Here is a 21,783-nt window from a genome sequence, read left to right on the forward strand (position 1 = left end):
CAGTCCGCAAGCGCACAACATTCTTGCCAAGCTAGAATGATGTACCTATAAGTACTGAGTGAAAAAAGTGACGATGGAAGTGTATTCATAGGGCAATGTAGGATAGAATCCAACCGAAAAGGTGCCACCAAAGCTGTCTCCCAGAGTACTGGAGAGACCTGATCACAAAGAGTTAGCCAATCAACCGCTACCTTCAACCGCGCTGCCAAGCTATAAAGTTGTATATTAGGGAGAGATAAACCAGCCGCTTCTTTATTACACATGAGACGAGCGGCAGAGATACGCGTTCTGGCACCTTTCCAGATTAGGTTAGAACATGCCCTATTATAGTTTTTTATATCTCTGTTGTGAATGGGAATTGGCAAGTTTTGTATGAGATAGAATAATTTGGGAAACAAAATGGTTTTTATGAGTGTGACCCTAGCAGTTAGGGAAATAGGTAGATTCCTCCATCCATCCATCTTGTCTATACAATTTAAAAAACATTTGCCAAAATTTAGCTTATACCACTCATCTGGATTCGCACTTAGTTTAATACCAAGATAGGATATCTGTAGGGTTTCGTTAAAAGGATGTTTGATATAGCAATCTTTCCTATTGAGCCATAAAAGTTCGGATTTAGTAAGGTTGATTTTATAACCTGAAATAGCACCGAACATTTCGATTGATTCAAGTAAACAAGGAAGGGTCTGTTCAATATTGCTCAAATCTAAAAGTATGTCATCCGCATACATTAATAGTGTTAGTTTCTGGTCTCCAACCCGAATCCCCTCCAATTTTTGTCGAAGTAAAATTGCTAAGGGCTCCAGTGATATATTAAACAACAGCGGAGATAAAGGGCATCCCTGCCGTGTACCCCGTTGTAAAACCAACCGTTGAGGAATCTGCCCATTAATAAGTAGAGATGACATAGGAGTAGAATATATTAGCTGTATAAATTTATGGAAGTGTCCTGTGAGACCAAATTGTTCTAAAGAATAGAATAGATGTCTCCATGCAATGCGATCAAACGCCTTTTCTGCGTCTAGAGTTAGTAAGGCTAGGTCCACCGTGTCCCTATGTCTCGTTCTATATTTATTCCAGAAAAAATCTATCAGGGTCATAACCTTTCGTATATTCCTAGAAGGATTTCTCCCTGCCATGAACCCTGCTTGATTTTCATGAATAATTGAACCCAGATGTAATTTTAATCTATTTGCTAAAATAGATGTTAGTAATTTATAGTCCGTATTTAACACGCAAATTGGTCTATATGATTCTGGAAGATCTAGTTCTTTGTTTTTTTTAGGGATTAAAGATATGACCGCCGCTGCAAAATATGGTGAGCATTTGTTATTCCTAATGAAATACAAGTTAAACAATTTTTCTAATGCTAAAATAATGTGTGGTTGAAGTATCCTATAAAACTCAATAGGGAGGCAATCAGGTCCCGCTGCTTTATTTGATTTGGCAGACTTAATAGCTGCCGCTATCTCTTCCGTACTGATCGGTTTATTTATCTCAGCCAAACTTTCTGAGGAGATTTTTGGAATCTGGATTTTATCCCAGAATGCCAACTGTTTCTCTATCGAATAGTCTTCGGCTCTGTAAAGATCACTAAAATAATCATAGAAGATCTTGGTAATGTCTGTGTTATTGGTACACCTGACTGTGTTTGATCTAACAGCTGTTATGGTGTTCCTGTGATTTTTTTTAGTGAGCCTAGCCAAAAATTTGGCAGATCTGCCCACAAAACCTCCATATAAGGCTTTTTGCTTCTGAATATCTAACGCAGTTTTTTGTTTGATAAAAATATCTCGAGCCGTTTTAGCGTCTATGTACTTACGCCACTTATCCCTCGTAAGATCACTCAGGTAAAGCCTATACGCATTTTTTACTTGATTATTCAGTTGGGTTTCTTGCTGTTTAACTCTTTTCTTGAGTTTGCACATGTAAGCTTTAATGTTACCTCTTATTACAGCTTTGGCAGCTTCCCAATATACCTCTGGTTTATTTCCATAATCTTTATTAATATTTTCATAATCTCTCCATTGGTTGATCAGCCAATTCTGAAAATTGGTATTATTCATTAAATATTTGGGGAAAAAAATATTTTGACTAGTAGTATCTGGACACTGCTGTATATTGAGTGATAATGTGATTACCGCATGATCTGAGATTGTTATCTCTTTTATATCAGCTTCCCATTCTAAGCCCGCCATCGATTCTGCCATCAAAACAAGGTCTATCCTAGACAGAGATTGCTGCCCTTTTGCTAGGCATTTGAAGGCTCTTGAGTCATGGTTTTGAACACGCCAAGTGTCTATTAACCCAAGTTGCGTTAGAATTTTTTTTAGAATATGGGTCTTTCTATCGCGAGCTACCTTATGTTCTTTACTTGCCCTATCCAGGATAGGGTCTGCTGTTAAATTAAAGTCCCCCGCCACTATAAGATTCTGACCCGTAAATTTGTGGAGGTGTAAAACCATCTTGTCCCAGAATGCCTTATCCGTTTTGTTTGGCCCATATATGTTGCATAGAACAAAGTGTGTTTTGTTAATCGTAATTTCTGCGATTATATATCGCCCTTCCTGATCTATAATTGAAGACTTTATTTTATACTCTAAATTTTTATTTAAAAGAATAGCTACTCCTCTTTTACGGGCGTTAAATGGCGCCGCGATTACTTCCCCTACCCAATTAGTTTGAAGTTTCCCCATTTCGGAGTTTTTCAGATGCGTCTCTTGTAAAAAGGCAAGATCTGGTTTTAATTTAGCTAAATGTTTTATTATGGCCTTTCTTTTTATTGGGGAGTTTATGCCCCCCACATTCCAGGACGCCAACTTAAGCATGTCTAACATGTGTCCACACAAAATTGGACGAATGTCTCGGTCTCAAAAACACAATCAGGCGGCCAAAACGATTGTGCGGGAGGAAGTGTGGCCGGGGGAAAAGGGGGTATGGGGGAAGGGAAGAAACAGCTGAGGGAAAGAAGAAGAAAAAAAAAAAAAAAAAAACATCCAAACCTATGTACAATTTTATAACATAATGACTTAAAAATCCACTATCTAACATTCTTGATTTTATTTAAAGACTTCCCAAGACATTTTCATTACCTACTACTAATCACGCTATGTCCATTTTTTTACATAAAGACCTGGCTTCCTCACTGTTGTTTGCCACATATGAAACCCCTGCCTTATTGACTAGAAGTTTTGCTGGGTAAACTAGTCTAACACTGCACTCTGCTTTGCTAAATTTGTCGAAGAAGGGGGACATTTCTCTGCGTTTGGCCCTAGTTTCCGCGGAAAAGTCTTGAAAGATTGAAATTCTGTGGGAATTGATAACCAAGGAATTAAGCTTTCTATAGTGGCTCAGATATAAGACTTTATCCTGATAGTTGACAAACTTGAAAATTACGGGCCTTGTTTTAGATGAAATATTATTTTCTCTGAGTGTCCCTATTCTGTTGGCTCTTTCTATCAAAAATGGTGTAGGAGGGGGAATCAAGAGCGCCTGAGGAAGTGTGACAAATTTTAAAACATCTTGAAAATCAGCCGTTTCAGGAAGGCCAATCACTCTTAGGTTGTTCCGTCTTGACCTATCTTCGAGGTCTTCCACTCGCGCTTGTAATTGAGTGATGGCCTTATCCTGAACGGTCGATGCCGAGCTCACAGCATTTACTCTGTCTTCTAGGTCAGAAACCCTTGTCTCGACCTCCTCCATTCGAGCATTGAATTGTCTAATCTCATTAGAAAGGATAAAAATCTCAGCTTTAATTTCCTGTTTGACTACGTCTAAATGTGGAGCCATCATTTTTGCCACTTCCGCAGCAAATTCAGACATATCATTAAACAAATTCATAGCATTACGGTCTTGTGAGGTGTCATGAGGTAATTCTGAGTTTTTGGAATTCCCTCGCCTCTCTTTGTGTTTCGGGGGCATACTAGGAGAGGCACTTTTTTGTTGAGTGATAAACCTCTCCATTCAATACAATATATGTGAACAGATTATAATTATCTAATAGAAAAAAAAAAAAAAGATAAAAAAAAAAAAAAAAAAATAAGAACTGTGTATATTTGTCAGTGACAGGCCGCCAAAGAGGCAGTCTGGTGAAGAGTGCAAACTATCAATTCTAATGCACTTATTGTGTAAAAAAAAAAAAAAAAAATTGTGTGTAAGGGCTGTAATCAGCCAGCTGGTGAGAAAAAAAGGGGGTGCAAAATATCAATCCCAGTGCACTTATTGTGCAAAAAAAAAAAAGAAAAAAAAGAACACGGAAAAGGGAATCACTGATCCCAATGTGTGTAAAGGGGCCGGTTGGTGGAAAAAAAAATAAAAAAAAAATAAAAAAAAAAAGGGTGCAGAATATCAATCCCAGTGCACTTATTGTGCAAAAAAAAAAAACAGGGAGAGCAACAATTTTATCTCGAATCTTTATGAGTTGCCTCTAAATTAACTTCAGCACCTCTATTTCCAAATTTAAAGCCACAAAGCTCACTATAACCGACTCTAGTTTAAATTAATTGCTGTTATTCAGGTATAGAGGATTTATAGAACTCCTCATTAATACTTGACAAAATATAGATCCTTTACAAGTTATTTTGTAAATACAAGTTTTCTGGATCCAAACAGTGGTGTTTACTAGGATTATATCAAGAGGTTTCATGCCTAGGATAAAACTAACGCTTCAGCCACTGTATATATATATATACCTTCACATGAAATATTTATGTCACTAGGCGCCCATTCAATTTTAAAGAACTGTTGTATTATGTAAATATAGGCGCCTCTCCAAAAGGACATGTATGTTAAACGCAACCTGTACTTTGTCACCTTTTATACTTTGGCCTTAGAAAGCCCTAGACACTCCACAGAACAAGTCTCATATATTTAATTTCATTGCAGAACAGGTGTTAAGTATAGCAAAAGTCCAGGTACCAAGCCATGCTTCCATAAGAGAGTGTGATAAACAAAAAAATTTCGTCTGAGGCCAGTAACCTCTCACTCCAATTGCTTAAGGTGGTAATAACCCAAATTTAAACACCCTTAGGTGTTGAACTTACATGTCTTCTGGGTTATACTCGTGAGGAATTATGCTCAAATTTCACTGAGATCCCCAAAGAGAGGTATGCAGTCAATTGAAGAGTGGACCCTTTCTGAATCTTCTTTCCTCTTCGGTGTTCCGTCTGTAGCCCACTAAAGGAACAAACCGAGGCAACCCTCTATGGCGTGTAGTACCTTTTGCTAGACCAGTCTCCGCGGCGGCAGCTGTTAGATCAAATTAGGTCTGCCAGCTGGAAGCCTGTATTCCTCTTGTGTAGTGTGTCTAACACCTTGAATTAGGCTGCAGCCATTTGAAGCAGGTAGTGGGGGAATGGAAGGGCTCTACGTCCTCAGACAGCTGGCCCGGCGCCAGCAGGAGGTAGGAGTGTCGGCTTCCCGTTACTCGATTGGTTCACACTGCAGCAGCCGGGAACACACCTTCACCTCCGGGATAGCAAGGTTTGTAGCGTGCCTGAGGATCCCTCTGCTTTAAGGGGCGGTTAACCCCAGCGGGTTATCTCACCACATCCGATGGAGAGTCAATTTCCTTGTGGGTTTAAATCTTGTAACAGCGGACACCACAATTCTCCAGCCGGTTATCCACTCACACCGCACTTAGGCGCTATAGGTCAGTGTCGCCTTATACAAACGCCACCTTTTTCTTATCTCCCACCTTCAGGCCATACCATGTGCAGCTTCAGGTTTTCAGCTATAGTGCAGTCAATTACAGGGGAGAGATATGCAGCAGACCAGACTCAGTACGGTTTTCGGAACCCAGGGTTGTAATGATTAGACAGTTAGACAGTGTGCTCTTGGCAAGAGAGCAATTTCAGCCTAGTAGTGACTTCTAGCCCGAGATCCCCTGATCGGGTGCCGGGTCTAATCCCAGTAGACCAAGGCACAATTCGGAGGCTGGAGTTTGTAAATTCCCTTGAATAGAAACAGGGACCGACGGAGCCGACAGCAGCTACCTGCCAGCTACCTGTATGCTCCGCCCCTCAGCCGGAAGTCAGCCCTTCCCCCTGGTTGAGAAGTTTGATTTGTTTGGCTTATGAGACTGCTTCTTGGTCTTTCAAAAATCAAGCTTCTGTGGAACAGATTTGCAAGGCGGCAACATGGTCCAGTCTGCATACTTTTTCCAAATTCTACAAATTTGATACTTTTGCCTCGGCCAAGGCTTCTTTTGGGAGAAAGGTTCTTCACGCGGTGGTGCCTTCTGTTTAGGTCCTCCTTCCTTTTTTTCTCCCTCCCTGTTTATTCAGTGTCCTCTAGCTTGGGTATTGGTTCCCACTAGTAATTGGAATGACGTCCTGGACTCTCCCTGTCATAGGAAAGAAAACAAAATTTATGCTTATCAGATAAATTTCTTTCCGGAGTCCACGACCCCACCCTCTTGTTTTTTTTTGTGTGTTTTTTTTTTGTTTTGTTTTTTATATATATAAAATTCAGCAGTTTTTTTTAGTTAATCTCAGGCACCTTTTCACCCTTGTGTTTTTCTTTCTTTCCATTTCCTTTGGCTGAATGACTGGGGGTTATGGGTAAGGCAGTTACACTTAACAGCTTTGCTGGGGTGTTCTTTGCATCCTCCTGCTGGCCAGGAGTTGAATATCCCACTAGTAATAGGAATGACGTCCTGGACTCTCCATGTCCGGAAAGAGAGAATATTATCAGGTAAGCATAAATTTAGTTTTTTCTCAAATAATTTTATGGTTGTAAAACTTTTATTTTTCCTTTTTGTAGGTGCAAAAATGATGTATTATTTGGACAAGTCAAGGCAAGAAAAAGCAATTGCTATTGCTACCAAATTGGATGATAATTTGATAGACCGAAATGTTAAAGTAAGTCATAGAGCAGAGAGAGTTTATTTATTCTTTATCCTGTTTGCCTACATGTACATTTTTTTAATGATATAAAAGTCAAAATGTAAGCAGTCATGATTTAGACACAGCTTGCAATAGATTGGCATTGATAGACCAAAGGATACATGATTGATTACCCTAGAAGCACTCAACAATAAACACTGGCCCTTTGTGACCATATAGAAAACCTGAAACCTCATGTCCGTTCTGAGGTTCCTTCCCTTCCTGCTGCCATCTTCTTTTCTTTTTAAAGACACGAGTCCACGGATTTCATCCTTACTTGTGGGATTACGCCTCCTGGTCAGCAGGAGGAGGCAAAGAGCACCACAGCAGAGCGGTATATATATAGCTCCTCCCGTCCCTCCCACTCCAGTAATTCTCTTTGCCTACGTTAGTGATAGGAAGAGGTAAAGTGAGGTGTTAGTTATAGATTCCTTAATCAAGAGTTTATTATTTTTAAGTAGTGCCAGAGAGTGCTGCTTTGTTCTAGGGTGTAGCCGTAGTCCATATCAGTCTCTACAGTAGAGCTTTTGGTGGCTTTAGAGCAATTGGAACTGGTGGGACATGATTCTCACTGCGCCTCCTGTACATTGATGCTGCCCTTCTCCTAACAGCCTAAGTAACATTATCTCAGGCTTTATTGTTTTCCACAGGGCTATGGGAGGAAGAGGACCTCCTAAACCTGCTGAGCTGCCCTGCTGTCGGGCAGAATACAAAGGTAAGTGCTGACTTTTTTATTCTGGGTCTGAAAAAAGATTCAGGACAGAGGAAGTAGCACTTTTTTGGGACATAAAAACTCCTACATATATCTAAAGGGAGGATTCTGTGACAGCATTTTCTTTGCAGGCACTGGGGCTGAGGAGATTGGAAGGTGGCTTCTCTGGGGTTTTGTATAGATTCAATCACGCAGCAGACTTAACATTACTCTGTTAATGTGTTAATTTTATTGACCAAGCTGACTACCGAGCTGTCTACAAGAAGGCTCAGGGAGTGTGATTGTTTTGTGTACGGTAATGTACTTTGCCCCCATGCTGTAAATGTAAGGTTCAGACCTCCCGGAGTACTAATTCTGAAAATAGTAATGACGACAGGAAGAGGTGTGTGGAACGCCCACGATGGGCGGGGTTATGTTTGGCGCCGTTTTTGGAGTGCAATTTTCTATCTCTCGGCAGATTAAGGGAGTGTGTGTTTCACGCCCACAAGGGAGGAGTTATGTCCGACTGAGACTGCACTCGCTACTTTCCTTCCGTTCATCAGAGGGTTGGCGGTTTTCCTCTCCTAGCACAATACTTAGTGCTGTCGTTAGGTGACTCCGGATCTGCTTGTGAATTATGTGAGGTTACATTTATGCATGAAGTTCTGATGCTCACCTCAGCAAGGTTTATCTGAGATGCACGTAGGGGACATGATTCTTACGTACTATTCTAGTTTTTTTCTGCACATACAAATAGAGTTGCAGTTTAAAATTTAAAGTAACAGTAACGTTTGTTTAGCTGTTAATTTTATTAAAGGAGTTTCAGTTTTTTCTTTATTTCATCCGTTGTGATTTGGATGGCACAAAAGCACACAAAAATAGTTACTTTAAGATTTAAAGAGATAGTAACAATTTCTCCAACATAGGTGTGTCCGGTCCACGGCGTCATCCTTACTTGTGGGATATTCTCTTCCCCAACAGGAAATGGCAAAGAGCCCAGCAAAGCTGGTCACATGATCCCTCCCAGGCTCCGCCTACCCCAGTCATTCTCTTTGCCGTTGTACAGGCAACATCTCCACGGAGATGGCTTAGAGTTTTTTAGTGTTTAACTGTAGTTTTTATTATTCAATCAAGAGTTTGTTATTTTGAAATAGTGCTGGTATGTACTATTTACTCAGAAACAGAAAAGAGATGAAGATTTCTGTTTGTATGAGGAAAATGATTTTAGCAACCGTCACTAAAATCCATGGCTGTTCCACACAGGACTGTTGAGAGCAATTAACTTCAGTTGGGGGAACAGTGAGCAGTCTCTTGCTGCTTGAGGTATGACACATTCTAACAAGACGATGTAATGCTGGAAGCTGTCATTTTCCCTATGGGATCCGGTAAGCCATGTTTATTAAGATCGTAAATAAGGGCTTCACTAGGGCTTATTAAGACTGTAGACATTTTCTGGGCTAAATCGATCATATTTACACACATTTAGCCTTGAGGAATCATTTAATCTGGGTATTTTTTGTTAAATAATATCGGCAGGCACTGTTTTAGACACTTTATTCTATAGGGGCTTTCCCTAATCATAGTCAGAGCCTCATTTTCGCGCCGGTATGGCGCACTTGTTTTTGAGAACAGCATGGCATGCAGCTGCATGTGTGTGGAGCTCTGATACATAGAAAAGTCTTTCTGAAGGCATCATTTGGTATCGTATTCCCCTTTGGGCTTGGTTGGGTCTCAGCAAAGCAGATACCAGGGACTGTAAAGGGGTTAAAGTTAAAAACGGCTCCGGTTCCGTTATTTTAAGGGTTAAAGCTTCCAAATTTGGTGTGCAATACTTTTAAGGCTTTAAGACACTGTGGTGAAAATTTGGTGAATTTTGAACAATTCCTTCATGTTTTTTCGCAATTGCAGTAATAAAGTGTGTTCAGTTTAAAATTTAAAGTGACAGTAACGGTTTTATTTTAAAACGTTTTTTGTACTTTGTTATCAAGTTTATGCCTGTTTAACATGTCTGAACTACCAGATAGACTGTGTTCTGAATGTGGGGAAGCCAGAATTCCTATTCATTTAAATAAATGTGATTTATGTGACAATGACAATGATGCCCAAGATGATTCCTCAAGTGAGGGGAGTAAGCATGGTACTGCATCATTCCCTCCTTCGTCTACACGAGTCTTGCCCACTCAGAAGGCCCCTAGTACATCTAGCGCGCCAATACTCCTTACTATGCAACAATTAACGGCTGTAATGGATAATTCTGTCAAAAACATTTTAGCCAAAATGAACACTTATCAGCGTAAGCGCGACTGCTCTGTTTTAGATACTGAAGAGCATGACGACGCTGATATTAATGGTTCTGAAGGGCCCCTAACCCAGTCTGATGGGGCCAGGGAGGTTTTGTCTGAGGGAGAAATTACTGATTCAGGGAACATTTCTCAACAAGCTGAACCTGATGTGATTACGTTTAAATTTAAGTTGGAACATCTCCGCATTCTGCTTAAGGAGGTATTATCCACTCTGGATGATTGTGACAAGTTGGTCATCCCAGAGAAACTATGTAAAATGGACAAGTTCCTAGAGGTCCCGGGGCTCCCAGAAGCTTTTCCTATACCCAAGCGGGTGGCGGACATTGTTAATAAAGAATGGGAAAGGCCCGGTATTCCTTTCGTCCCTCCCCCCATATTTAAAAAATTGTTTCCTATGGTCGACCCCAGAAAGGACTTATGGCAGACAGTCCCCAAGGTCGAGGGAGCGGTTTCCACTTTAAACAAACGCACCACTATACCCATAGAGGATAGTTGTGCTTTCAAAGATCCTATGGATAAAAAATTATAAGGTTTACTTAAAAAGATGTTTGTTCAGCAGGGTTACCTTCTACAACCAATTTCATGCATTGTCCCTGTAGCTACAGCCGCATGTTTCTGGTTCGATGAGCTGATAAAGGCGGTCGATAGTGATTCTCCTCCTTATGAGGAGATTATGGACAGAATCAATGCTCTCAAATTGGCTAATTCTTTCACCCTAGACGCCACTTTGCAATTGGCTAGGTTAGCGGCTAAGAATTCTGGGTTTGCTATTGTGGCGCGCAGAGCGCTTTGGTTGAAATCTTGGTCAGCTGATGCGTCTTCCAAGAACAAGCTACTTAACATTCCTTTCAAGGGGAAAACGCTGTTTGGTCCTGACTTGAAAGAGATTATCTCTGATATCACTGGGGGTAAGGGCCACGCCCTTCCTCAGGATCGGCCTTTCAAGGCAAAAAAATAAACCTAATTTTCGTCCCTTTCGTAGAAATGGACCAGCCCAAAGTGCTACGTCCTCTAAGCAAGAGGGTAATACTTCTCAAGCCAAGCCAGCTTGGAGACCAATGCAAGGCTGGAACAAGGGAAAGCAGGCCAAGAAACCTGCCACTGCTACCAAGACAGCTTGAAATGTTGGCCCCCGATCCGGGACCGGATCTGGTGGGGGGCAGACTCTCTCTCTTCGCTCAGGCTTGGGCAAGAGATGTTCTGGATCCTTGGGCGCTAGAAATAGTCTCCCAAGGTTATCTTCTGGAATTCAAGGGGCTTCCCCCAAGGGGGAGGTTCCACAGGTCTCAGTTGTCTTCAGACCACATAAAAAGACAGGCATTCTTACATTGTGTAGAAGACCTGTTAAAAATGGGAGTGATTCATCCTGTTCCATTAAGAGAACAAGGGATGGGGTTCTACTCCAATCTGTTCATAGTTCCCAAAAAAGAGGGAACGTTCAGACCAATCTTAGATCTCAAGATCTTAAACAAGTTTCTCAAGGTTCCATCGTTCAAGATGGAAACCATTCGAACTATTCTTCCTTCCATCCAGGAAGGTCAATTCATGACCACAGTGGATTTAAAGGATGCGTATCTACATATTCCTATCCACAAGGAACATCATCGGTTCCTAAGGTTCGCATTCCTGGACAAGCATTACCAGTTCGTGGCGCTTCCTTTCGGATTAGCCACTGCTCCAAGGATTTTCACTAAGGTACTAGGGTCCCTTCTAGCTGTGCTAAGACCAAGGGGCATTGCTGTAGTACCTTACTTGGACGACATTCTGATTCAAGCGTCGTCCCTTCCTCAAGCAAAGGCTCACACGGACATTGTCCTGGCCTTTCTCAGATCTCACGGATGGAAAGTGAACGTGGAAAAGAGTTCTCTATCTCCGTCAACAAGGGTTCCCTTCTTGGGAACAATAATAGACTCCTCAGAAATGAGGATTTTTCTGACAGAGGCCAGAAAAACAAAACTTCTAGACTCTTGTCGGATACTTCATTCCGTTCCTCTTCCTTCCATAGCGCAGTGCATGGAAGTGATCGGTTTGATGGTAGCGGCAATGGACATAGTTCCTTTTGCGCGCATTCATCTAAGACCATTACAACTGTGCATGCTCAGTCAGTGGAATGGGGACTATACAGACTTGTCTCCGAAGATACAAGTAAATCAGAGGACCAGAGACTCACTCCGTTGGTGGCTGTCCCTGGACAACTTGTCACAAGGGATGACATTCCGCAGACCGGAGTGGGTCATCGTCACGACCGACGCCAGTCTGATGGGCTGGGGCGCGGTCTGGGGATCCCTGAAAGCTCAGGGTCTTTGGTCTCGGGAAGAATCTCTTCTACCGATAAATATTCTGGAACTGAGAGCGATATTCAATGCTCTCAAGGCTTGGCCTCAGCTAGCAAGGGCCAAGTTCATACGGTTTCAATCAGACAACATGACAACTGTTGCGTACATCAACCATCAGGGGGGAACAAGGAGTTCCCTAGCGATGGAAGAAGTGACCAAAATCATTCTATGGGCGGAGTCTCACTCCTGCCACCTGTCTGCTATCCACATCCCAGGAGTGGAAAATTGGGAAGCGGATTTTCTGAGTCGTCAGACATTGCATCCGGGGGAGTGGGAACTCCATCCGGAAATCTTTGCCCAAGTCACTCAGCTGTGGGGCATTCCAGACATGGATCTGATGGCCTCTCGTCAGAACTTCAAAGTTCCTTGCTACGGGTCCAGATCCAGGGATCCCAAGGCGGCTCTAGTGGATGCACTAGTAGCACCTTGGACCTTCAAACTAGCTTATGTGTTCCCGCCGTTTCCTCTCATCCCCAGGCTGGTAGCCAGGATCAATCAGGAGAGGGCGTCGGTGATCTTGATAGCTCCTGCGTGGCCACGCAGGACTTGGTATGCAGATCTGGTGAATATGTCATCGGCTCCACCTTGGAAGCTACCTTTGAGACGAGACCTTCTTGTTCAGGGTCCGTTCGAACATCCGAATCTGGTTTCACTCCAGCTGACTGCTTGGAGATTGAACGCTTGATCTTATCGAAGCGAGGATTCTCAGATTCTGTTATCGATACTCTTGTTCAGGCCAGAAAGCCTGTAACTAGAAAGATTTACCACAAAATTTGGAAAAAATATATCTGTTGGTGTGAATCTAAAGGATTCCCTTGGGACAAGGTTAAGATTCCTAAGATTCTATCCTTCCTTCAAGAAGGATTGGAAAAAGGATTATCTGCTAGTTCCCTGAAGGGACAGATTTCTGCCTTGTCTGTGTTACTTCACAAAAAGCTGGCAGCTGTGCCAGATGTTCAAGCCTTTGTTCAGGCTCTGGTTAGAATTAAGCCTGTTTACAAACCTTTGACTCCTCCTTGGAGTCTCAACTTAGTTCTTTCAGTTCTTCAGGGGGTTCCGTTTGAACCCTTACATTCCGTTGATATTAAGTTATTATCTTGGAAAGTTTTGTTTTTAGTTGCAATTTCTTCTGCCAGAAGAGTTTCAGAATTATCTGCTCTGCAGTGTTCTCCTCCTTATCTGGTGTTCCATGCAGATAAGGTGGTTTTACGTACTAAACCTGGTTTTCTTCCAAAAGTTGTTTCTAACAAAAACATTAACCAGGAGATTATCGTACCTTCTCTGTGTCCGAAACCAGTTTCAAAGAAGGAACGTTTGTTGCACAATTTGGATGTTGTTCGCGCTCTAAAATTCTATTTAGATGCTACAAAGGATTTTAGACAAACATTTTCCTTGTTTGTTGTTTATTCCGGTAAAAGGAGAGGTCAAAGAGCAACTTCTACCTCTCTCTCTTTTTGGATTAAAAGCATCATCAGATTGGCTTACGAGACTGCCGGACGGCAGCCTCCCGAAAGAATCACGGCTCATTCCACTAGGGCTGTGGCTTCCACATGGGCCTTCAAGAACGAGGCTTCTGTTGATCAGATATGTAGGGCAGCGACTTGGTCTTCACTGCACACTTTTACCAAATTTTACAAGTTTGATACTTTTGCTTCTTCTGAGGCTATTTTTGGGAGAAAGGTTTTGCAAGCCGTGGTGCCTTCCATTTAGGTGACCTGATTTGCTCCCTCCCTTCATCCGTGTCCTAAAGCTTTGGTATTGGTTCCCACAAGTAAGGATGACGCCGTGGACCGGACACACCTATGTTGGAGAAAACAGAATTTATGTTTACCTGATAAATTACTTTCTCCAACGGTGTGTCCGGTCCACGGCCCGCCCTGGTTTTTTTAATCAGGTCTGATAATTTATTTTCTTTAACTACAGTCACCACGGTACCATATGGTTTCTCCTATGCAAATATTCCTCCTTAACGTCGGTCGAATGACTGGGGTAGGCGGAGCCTGGGAGGGATCATGTGACCAGCTTTGCTGGGCTCTTTGCCATTTCCTGTTGGGGAAGAGAATATCCCACAAGTAAGGATGACGCCGTGGACCGGACACACCGTTGGAGAAAGTAATTTATCAGGTAAACATAAATTCTGTTTTTTATGTGTGAATTCTATTACAGACTTGCAGCTGTTTATTGGTTACTTCGTTTATGGACTTTGGATGGAATAAAAGCACACAAAAATAAAGTTACTTTTAAGATTTAAAGAGACAGTAACGTCTTTTGTGTAAATTTTATTAAAGAATTTTCAGCTGTCTATTTGTTCATTCCTCCTTTATATCTTAGGAGGGCATAAAGACACACAACCATAAGTTAATTTTACGCTTAAAGAGACAGTAACATTTTTTATGCCACAAAATTCTCCTTTAGTGTCCCACTACATTTTTTGGCCCACATGCAGTGCCCTGCGATTCCTTTTACACTCCACTCGGAGTTATGATGTATTATATGGTTTTCTCACGAGGTAGAAAACATTGCTAGAGGAAATTTTTCAATAGTTGTTTTTTTCCTAATGGTTCTTCCATGTTACTGATGAGGGGAAGATACTTTGGGATTATCTATGAGAGAATTCTCAGACTCAGATGGAATTGTTACTTGAGGAGTTTGTTTATCTAGCTGGGCAACCCCAACATAGTACGTCCAGTAAAGACATTTCCGGTGTAACTATACTAGTGCGTCCAGTGAATTACTGGACAGATAGCTCAGCATCCTAAGGCACTGTGGCTGAGCTCGGTGGCACTCTAAGGGTTGCAACACTCAGCCTTTCATCATTCCAAGGTTGATAAAATGAGCAGCGCATTGAGACGGTTAGGGGTGATTTGCCGCGCTTTACAAGTACCACATATGTAAATACATTTTACAAAATAAGGATGGACACATTCCATATATTTCCAAATCTGTTTCCCATCGCCGACTCAGCATAAGGAGGCTGAAAACACATTTCCTAGGGGGGACGGAGTAGTTTCAGCTTAGCTAGGTGAACTGCTATACCCTTAGAGGATAGGTCCTTTGGACAAAGATTTCAAGTGGCAGGTACTCCAGGGCTTCCAATGGCAACCTGGTGTGTACTTGTATAACGTCACTAGTGCAACGGTGGTTGGTTTGATGCGTTGTCTGATGCTATTAAGTCAGAAGCTTCCCTGGATAAAACCCAGGACAGGATTAAAAGCTTTCAAGATGGCTAATTCCTTTATTTTAAATTCTTCAACTTCTCAAACTGGGAGCATAGTTTGCTCTGTTCCACCTCTCAGGGTTTTATGGTTAGAGCTTTGTTCTACGAACATATGCTCTATGTCTAAGCTTTTAGTGATTCCTTACAAGGAGAAGTCTGTTGGGACCTGGCTGGATGGAAATATTCTCTTTTGAAATTTTAAAGTGTTATTAAAAAAAAAAAAGATCCAAATAGCCTGCTGTTGAATCAAAGACAGCATGAAGAACCTTGTAGGGGGCAAACTTTCTGTCTTCGCTCAGGCTTGGGTTTGAGATGTTCAGGATCCCTGACCAATAGCAAATAGTGTCCCAGGGATACAAGTTTGAGTTCAAAAGTTTTCCTCCCAGACGCAGGTTTCTGTTTTCAAGATTATCTGCAGATCAGACAAAAGGAGAGGCATTCTTACACTGCGTAGGAGACCTCTCACATCTAGGAGTGATTGTTCCAGTTCCAATATAGGTACAGGTTCTGGGTTTCTTATCCCAAACGGGTTGTGGTCCTAAAGGAGGAGGGAACCTTCAGACCACTTTTTAGATCTCAAGAGTCTACTAAAAATTTTCAGTCTACCGTCCTTCAAGATGGAAACTATTCGTTTCATTCTTTCCTTGATCCATAAGGGTCAATTAATTACATCAGTGGATTTAAAGGACGCGTACTTTCATGTGCCATTCTCGAGAATCATCTCAAGTTCTAAGGTTTGTCTTTCTAGACAAACGCTTTCAGTTTGTGGTTTTTCCTTTGGGTCTTGCCACAGCTCTCAGTTCTCATAAAGGCTCCAGGATCGCTGTTGGCGGTGCTTCGGTTCGGGACATTGCAGTGGCGCCCTATCTGGACGACATCCTAGTCCAGGCGCCATCCTTATAGCAAGTAAGATTTTTCAAGGACATGGTGTTTTCTCATTTTACAAATTTTATATTTTTGCCTCAGCTGAGGCTGCTTTTGGGAGAAAGGTTCTTCAAGCAGTGGTGCCTTCTGTTTAGGTTCCCTGTCTTGTCCCTCCCTTTTCATCCGTGTACTCTAGCTTTGGTATTGTATCCCACAAGTAAGGATGAAATCCGTGGACTCATTGTGTTTTTAAAAAGGAAAGAAAATTTATGCTTACCTGATAAATGTGTTTCTTTTTAGACACTAGTCCACGGCCCACCCTGTTCTATGTGACAGGTTATTAATTTTTGTAAACTTCAGACACCTCTGCACCTTGGCTTTTCCTTTCTTATCCCAACTTCGATCGAATGACTGTAGTGGGAGGGAAGGGAGGAGCTATATATACAGCTCTGCTGTGGTGCTATTTGCCTCCTCCTGCTGACCAGGAGGCGTAATCCCCCGTGGGTTCTATAAATTTTTATATTTTCTCTTTCTCCCAACCGCAGTGATGGTCAAAGTACCTTGAAAATGTATTAAAGATAATGACACATGGGTAGACCAAATGAACCATGCTGTGCCTTCCTCTGAAAGACGATATTTAGAGCCAGATTGATATTATTAGAATTTAATCATGCAAATGTTCCTAACTTGCACTCTCATATAGAGGAAGATGTTTTCCATAGTATTTCAAATATTGATTAATCAATTGCATTCACTATATATGTATGTGTGTGTGTGTGTATATGTATATATATATATCTATATATCTCCCCTTAAGGAACACTGTGTATATACTGTGAATTCTGGCACATGTTCAGTAGTAGATTGTAAATAAAAAGTGTGCACATTTCGATATAGGAAGTTAATTAAAAAAGCTCTATCTGAATCTTGACAGTTTAATTTTGACTTTGTGTTTCCTTTAAGAGGTATTTTTAAAATGTATTTTTTTGTAAAATGGATGTTTCAGTATTGAGTGCCAATCGGCTAATGAGCAGTCAGGCCTTGAGGTCCAGTTGCACTTTATTAACTTTCTAGTTTACTTCTAGTATCAAATGTTCTTCTTTCTCTTTGGATTGTAATTAAAGCAGCTTTGGAAGCTTGCATTGTTTTGATTATATATACTTTGTAGTTTCCAAACAATACTTTAAGGAAGATAAAAGCAAAAAAAGGAAATGCTTGGTTTTATTATGTCACTATTGCTTTTATATAACTGTGTATTTAACCTCTGGAAAGGTATTAAATGCATAGTTAGTCACCCACAGTGCAGCATTGCTCTACTGGGAGGTAGCTGATTACATCAAATGAGCCAGTGGCAGTCATATATGTGCATCCAGAATATTTAAAAAGTCCAAATTCGGGGGCGTGTCCTGGCCAGGGCTGTAGATGGCCGCAAAAACTGGTAGCTCTGACTGAACTATTTAGATTTCACCATGTATCTGTTTGATGCTAAGCCAGCCAGCTTGAATTTTTACCCTAACAAACAGGGGACATCTTACTGGATTAGGCGAGACCTTTCTCTTTATGTTACAGAGCTATCCAGACCGTTGGGGACTTTGGCGGCTCTGCGAAAGGGATAGGGCTCAACACCCACCCCCCGGGGAACTGTGTAAACAGTGGATAATCTTACATCCCCTAACCCACCATGAAGGCGTTATATTTTGCTGTCAAAGCTCTAATGGAGGACCGTGAAGTACAAAATTTGTGAGAGAATTGACCAAATCCTTTTACAGCAGCTAGCATTACTTTCGCGGAACAGTGCAGTGCTACACAGTGAAACGCTACCGAAAGATGTGCGACTTAATACATCCCAAAGATTGAGCTTAACAGATTGCCCGGCTGGGAAGGACAATGGAGAACTAGTGCAAGGTTTACCTGCTGCTGACTTCTCTACTAGGGCCTCAGAGAAGCATGATCCGGAGCTTCCTGCACATGTTGGGATAGATTGCAGTCCTACTGAAACTCACTGGCAACTTCCAGTTGAGTGTGACACATGGAGCTCCTAGCTAGACGGGTGACTGTGGAGACCTGGACCGTGATCGATCCTGTTGACTTCCTGGGGGGATGCGACCGGCCTCCCTGGGTGGGAGACGGTGCCCTCCGGCGCACGTTTTTTCTAAAGATAGCAGCGGCTCAGCCTGGGGGAAGGGCCGCCAGCCCGCCGGCGGGAACTGTTGTGCTTAGAGCTCTCCCTGCCTTTTCATCTGCTCTACTCCCTCAGAGAACGGGAGTTCTATTCTTTTACCCTAATGTAATGGACCCTCTGATGCAAGGTTTGGGGACAATCTGAAATTTATGTTCTCTTTTTTTTCTCTGCTTAATTGAACTATTTACAAATCGGAGACTTCCATTTTTCTGGATGCCAGCACTTGTGTGAGCATGGATGTCCGGGCTGAAATTGGGGAACTTTGCCTTGCCCCCAAATAGGGACTGTATTCTTGTGACATCCTTGCTTTACCTGCTCATCCAAATGACGACCTTTAGGCCTGACATGGTTTTTAAAGAAACCTGTAGTTTCACCTGGAATGTGGGATTTTAGCTTTCTGTCCCTCGCAACTGAACATAGTTGTTATGCATCTGTGTTGAAACCAATCTGACACTATATCATGGGGTAAATGCATAATTTATGTATGTTAAGTATTTTCTCTTGTGCGGCATTAATTTCATATGCCTATTTGAGCTTGAAAAAAAAAATTAAAATATAGCTTTATTGAGAGTTGGTGCATAGTTTTCAACACAAGCCATTGTATACTGGCTGAGATATATATATATATATATATATATATATATATATATATATATATATATATATATATATATATATATATATGCTTAAAGCCTGTTTTTCAGCAGACGTATACCACTAAATTATATATCCAGTCTATCTAAGAAATGTTAGTTATATTATAACAATGAGAAATCAGGTTACTTATCCTAAAGTCTCTATTAGTACACACTCCTTTACTTTTAGTAATTTATAGAATTTAAGGTCCAAGAGTGGCCTTAGTTTGTCATAGGAGGCGAAAGATTTAACAAAGCTTATTTAACATATGCCCATATATATATATATATATATATATATATATATATATATATATATATATACACACACAGTATATGTGTGTTTAGATGTTGGATTTATACCTTTTCTGTTGTAACTTCTATATAGAAGTCAAGGGTCCAAGAGTTGCCCTACCTAAATAAACCTCCCATATTTTATACACTTAGTATCAAAGGTCCAAGAGAGGCCTTATTAAGCACAGGAGGTGGAAACCGAGAGTTTATTCTATGTGCCCTTTGAATTTATATACTTTTGTAGATATTGTTGGGTAATGGGGAGCGAGTATTTAAAGTGGCCCTACCATTTAAATCTCCTATGTCTAAAACAGTTGATATTGAAGGTCCTGGAGAGACCTTATTAAACTCAGGAGGTAGAAAATATGCTATAGTCACATATTTGTATTTACTCACAAGTAGTCCCCTTTTTACCATTTGCCTTCTATAGGTTTTAGATTTTGGAAGGTCCCAAAGTGGCTCTTGCTATTAACAAGAAGGCTTTATCATGCTTAGGAATATAGACAATAACTATTGTGGTTTGTGATGGGATGAGGTATTGTACATTCCTAATTGTATCAATTTTGACCTTATGCTTATGTCTTACTTTGTACATAGTATGTTATGTACTGTTTGGTGAACCTTAATAAAAAATTATAAACAAAAAAAAAAAATGCGCTGCTTTCCTAACAAAAACAGGCAGTTAACAGATGCAGGAGGCACCACTATATAAAATGATAAAAACCAATTTCTTTCCTTGGATATGGTGAGTCCACAGCATCATCTGCAATTACTGTTGGGAATATCACTCCTGGCCAGCAGGAGGAAGCAAAGAGCACCACAGCAAAGCTGTTAAAGGGACATAAAACCCATTTTTTTTTTTTTTTTTTTTCGTGATTTAGATAGAACATAACATTTTAAACAACTTTCTAATGTACTTCTATTATCAAATGTTCTTAGTTTTCTTTGTGGAAAAGCAGAAATGTAAGCTCAAGAGTGTGCACGTGTCTGCAGCACTATATAGCAGCAGTTTTGCAGCAATGTTATACATTAGCAGGGGCACTAAATGGCAGCACTATTTCCTGTTGTGTAGTGCTTCAAGCATGTGCACGCTACCTACCTAGGTATCTCTTCAACAAAGATTAACATAAGAAAGAAAAAAATTATAATAGAAGTAAATTGGAAACTTTTGAAAAATTGTGTCCTCTTTCTGAATCATGACATTTTTTGGGTTTAATATCCCTTTAAGTATCACTTCTCTTCCCACAACCCCCAGTCATTCTCTTTGCCTTCGGTGCAAAGAGGAGGTGAAGTTTTTGGTGTCTGATCCATTTTCTTCAATCAAGATTTTATTATTTTGAAAGCCAGTGTAGGTTTGCTCTGATCTTTCCTATCAAGTCTGGGTCTAGCCGTGCTCCACGTTAATCTCTTCAGTAGGACAGTGGTGGATTTTAAACAATTAGGAACTTGTGTGGTGGGCCTCACTGCATTTCCTAGCACTTTGCTGCTCCTGTACAGAAAACCAGAGTAGGCTTACTCTGTCCTTTCTTTCCTTCTTAATATGAGGAGAGTCCACAGCTTTATTCCTTACTTGTGGGAAATTCAGAACCTGGCCACCAGGAGGAGGCAAAGACACCCCAGCAGAAGGCTTAACTACCTCCCCCACTTTCCTCATCCCCCAGTCATTCTTTGCCTTTCTTCACAGCAGGTTGGCAGAGAAGTGTCAGAAGATTTTGGAGTAGTTCCTTATGGAGGGTAGTACCCTTTGAGATGGGACTGGAGTTTTAAGTAGTCTTGTGAGCCTCTCAGTGAGAGCATTGAGATGCAGGGAGAGTCTTTCTGCGAACCCATCCAGACTCATATTAACAGCTCTTTAAGCAATCAGCGTTGCCGAGTTTCGCTGCCTGCTTTCTTAACTCAAGTCCATGTCAGAAGCGCTGCTACAATCTGTCAAACTTGAAGGACTGTGTCACTGTTCCACGGCATAGATTCCGGTAAGATTGTTTCATTATTTTACACATGTTAATGATAGAAGACAGGGTCACAGTGGGACTCCTTTATCTTTATGGAATCAAGGGTTAATATCTCCTGTGGGGGATTATTGAACAGTGGAGGTTTTTAATCATATTTGTTATGTGATTTGACTGCTTATGTGTAAGAACGTTTGGCTCTTAGGCTGATACGGAACGTACAGGTTATTTTCATTTTGAGAGCTGCGCAGTTTCTTAATGTTAAGCTGGCGCACTTACTTTCTTAGCAGGGGCAGGTCCTGCATGAGCACCATGTGACCGGGAATGGTCACTTTTTTTTCACCGCTTCTGATTCCTAACCGGGTGTCTGCGGAGAGGAGCAGCTTCTCTATCTGTCTGAGTTACAGGAAGTGGTGAGTGCCCCA

At 41.3% G+C, this 21,783-nt stretch overlaps 1 protein-coding gene across 1 annotated transcript in view; it reads left to right on the plus strand.

The window, feature by feature from the left end:
- Positions 1-21,783, plus strand: part of NAA16 (N-alpha-acetyltransferase 16, NatA auxiliary subunit) — a 325,238-nt gene that overhangs the window by 283,247 nt on the left and 20,208 nt on the right. Inside the window, 1 exon segment of the mRNA XM_053707967.1 lies at positions 6,766-6,863. Coding sequence (XP_053563942.1) covers positions 6,766-6,863 — 98 coding nt within the window.

The sequence above is a fragment of the Bombina bombina genome, chromosome 3 (genome assembly GCF_027579735.1).
Source record: "Bombina bombina isolate aBomBom1 chromosome 3, aBomBom1.pri, whole genome shotgun sequence".
Lineage (NCBI taxonomy): Eukaryota > Metazoa > Chordata > Amphibia > Anura > Bombinatoridae > Bombina > Bombina bombina.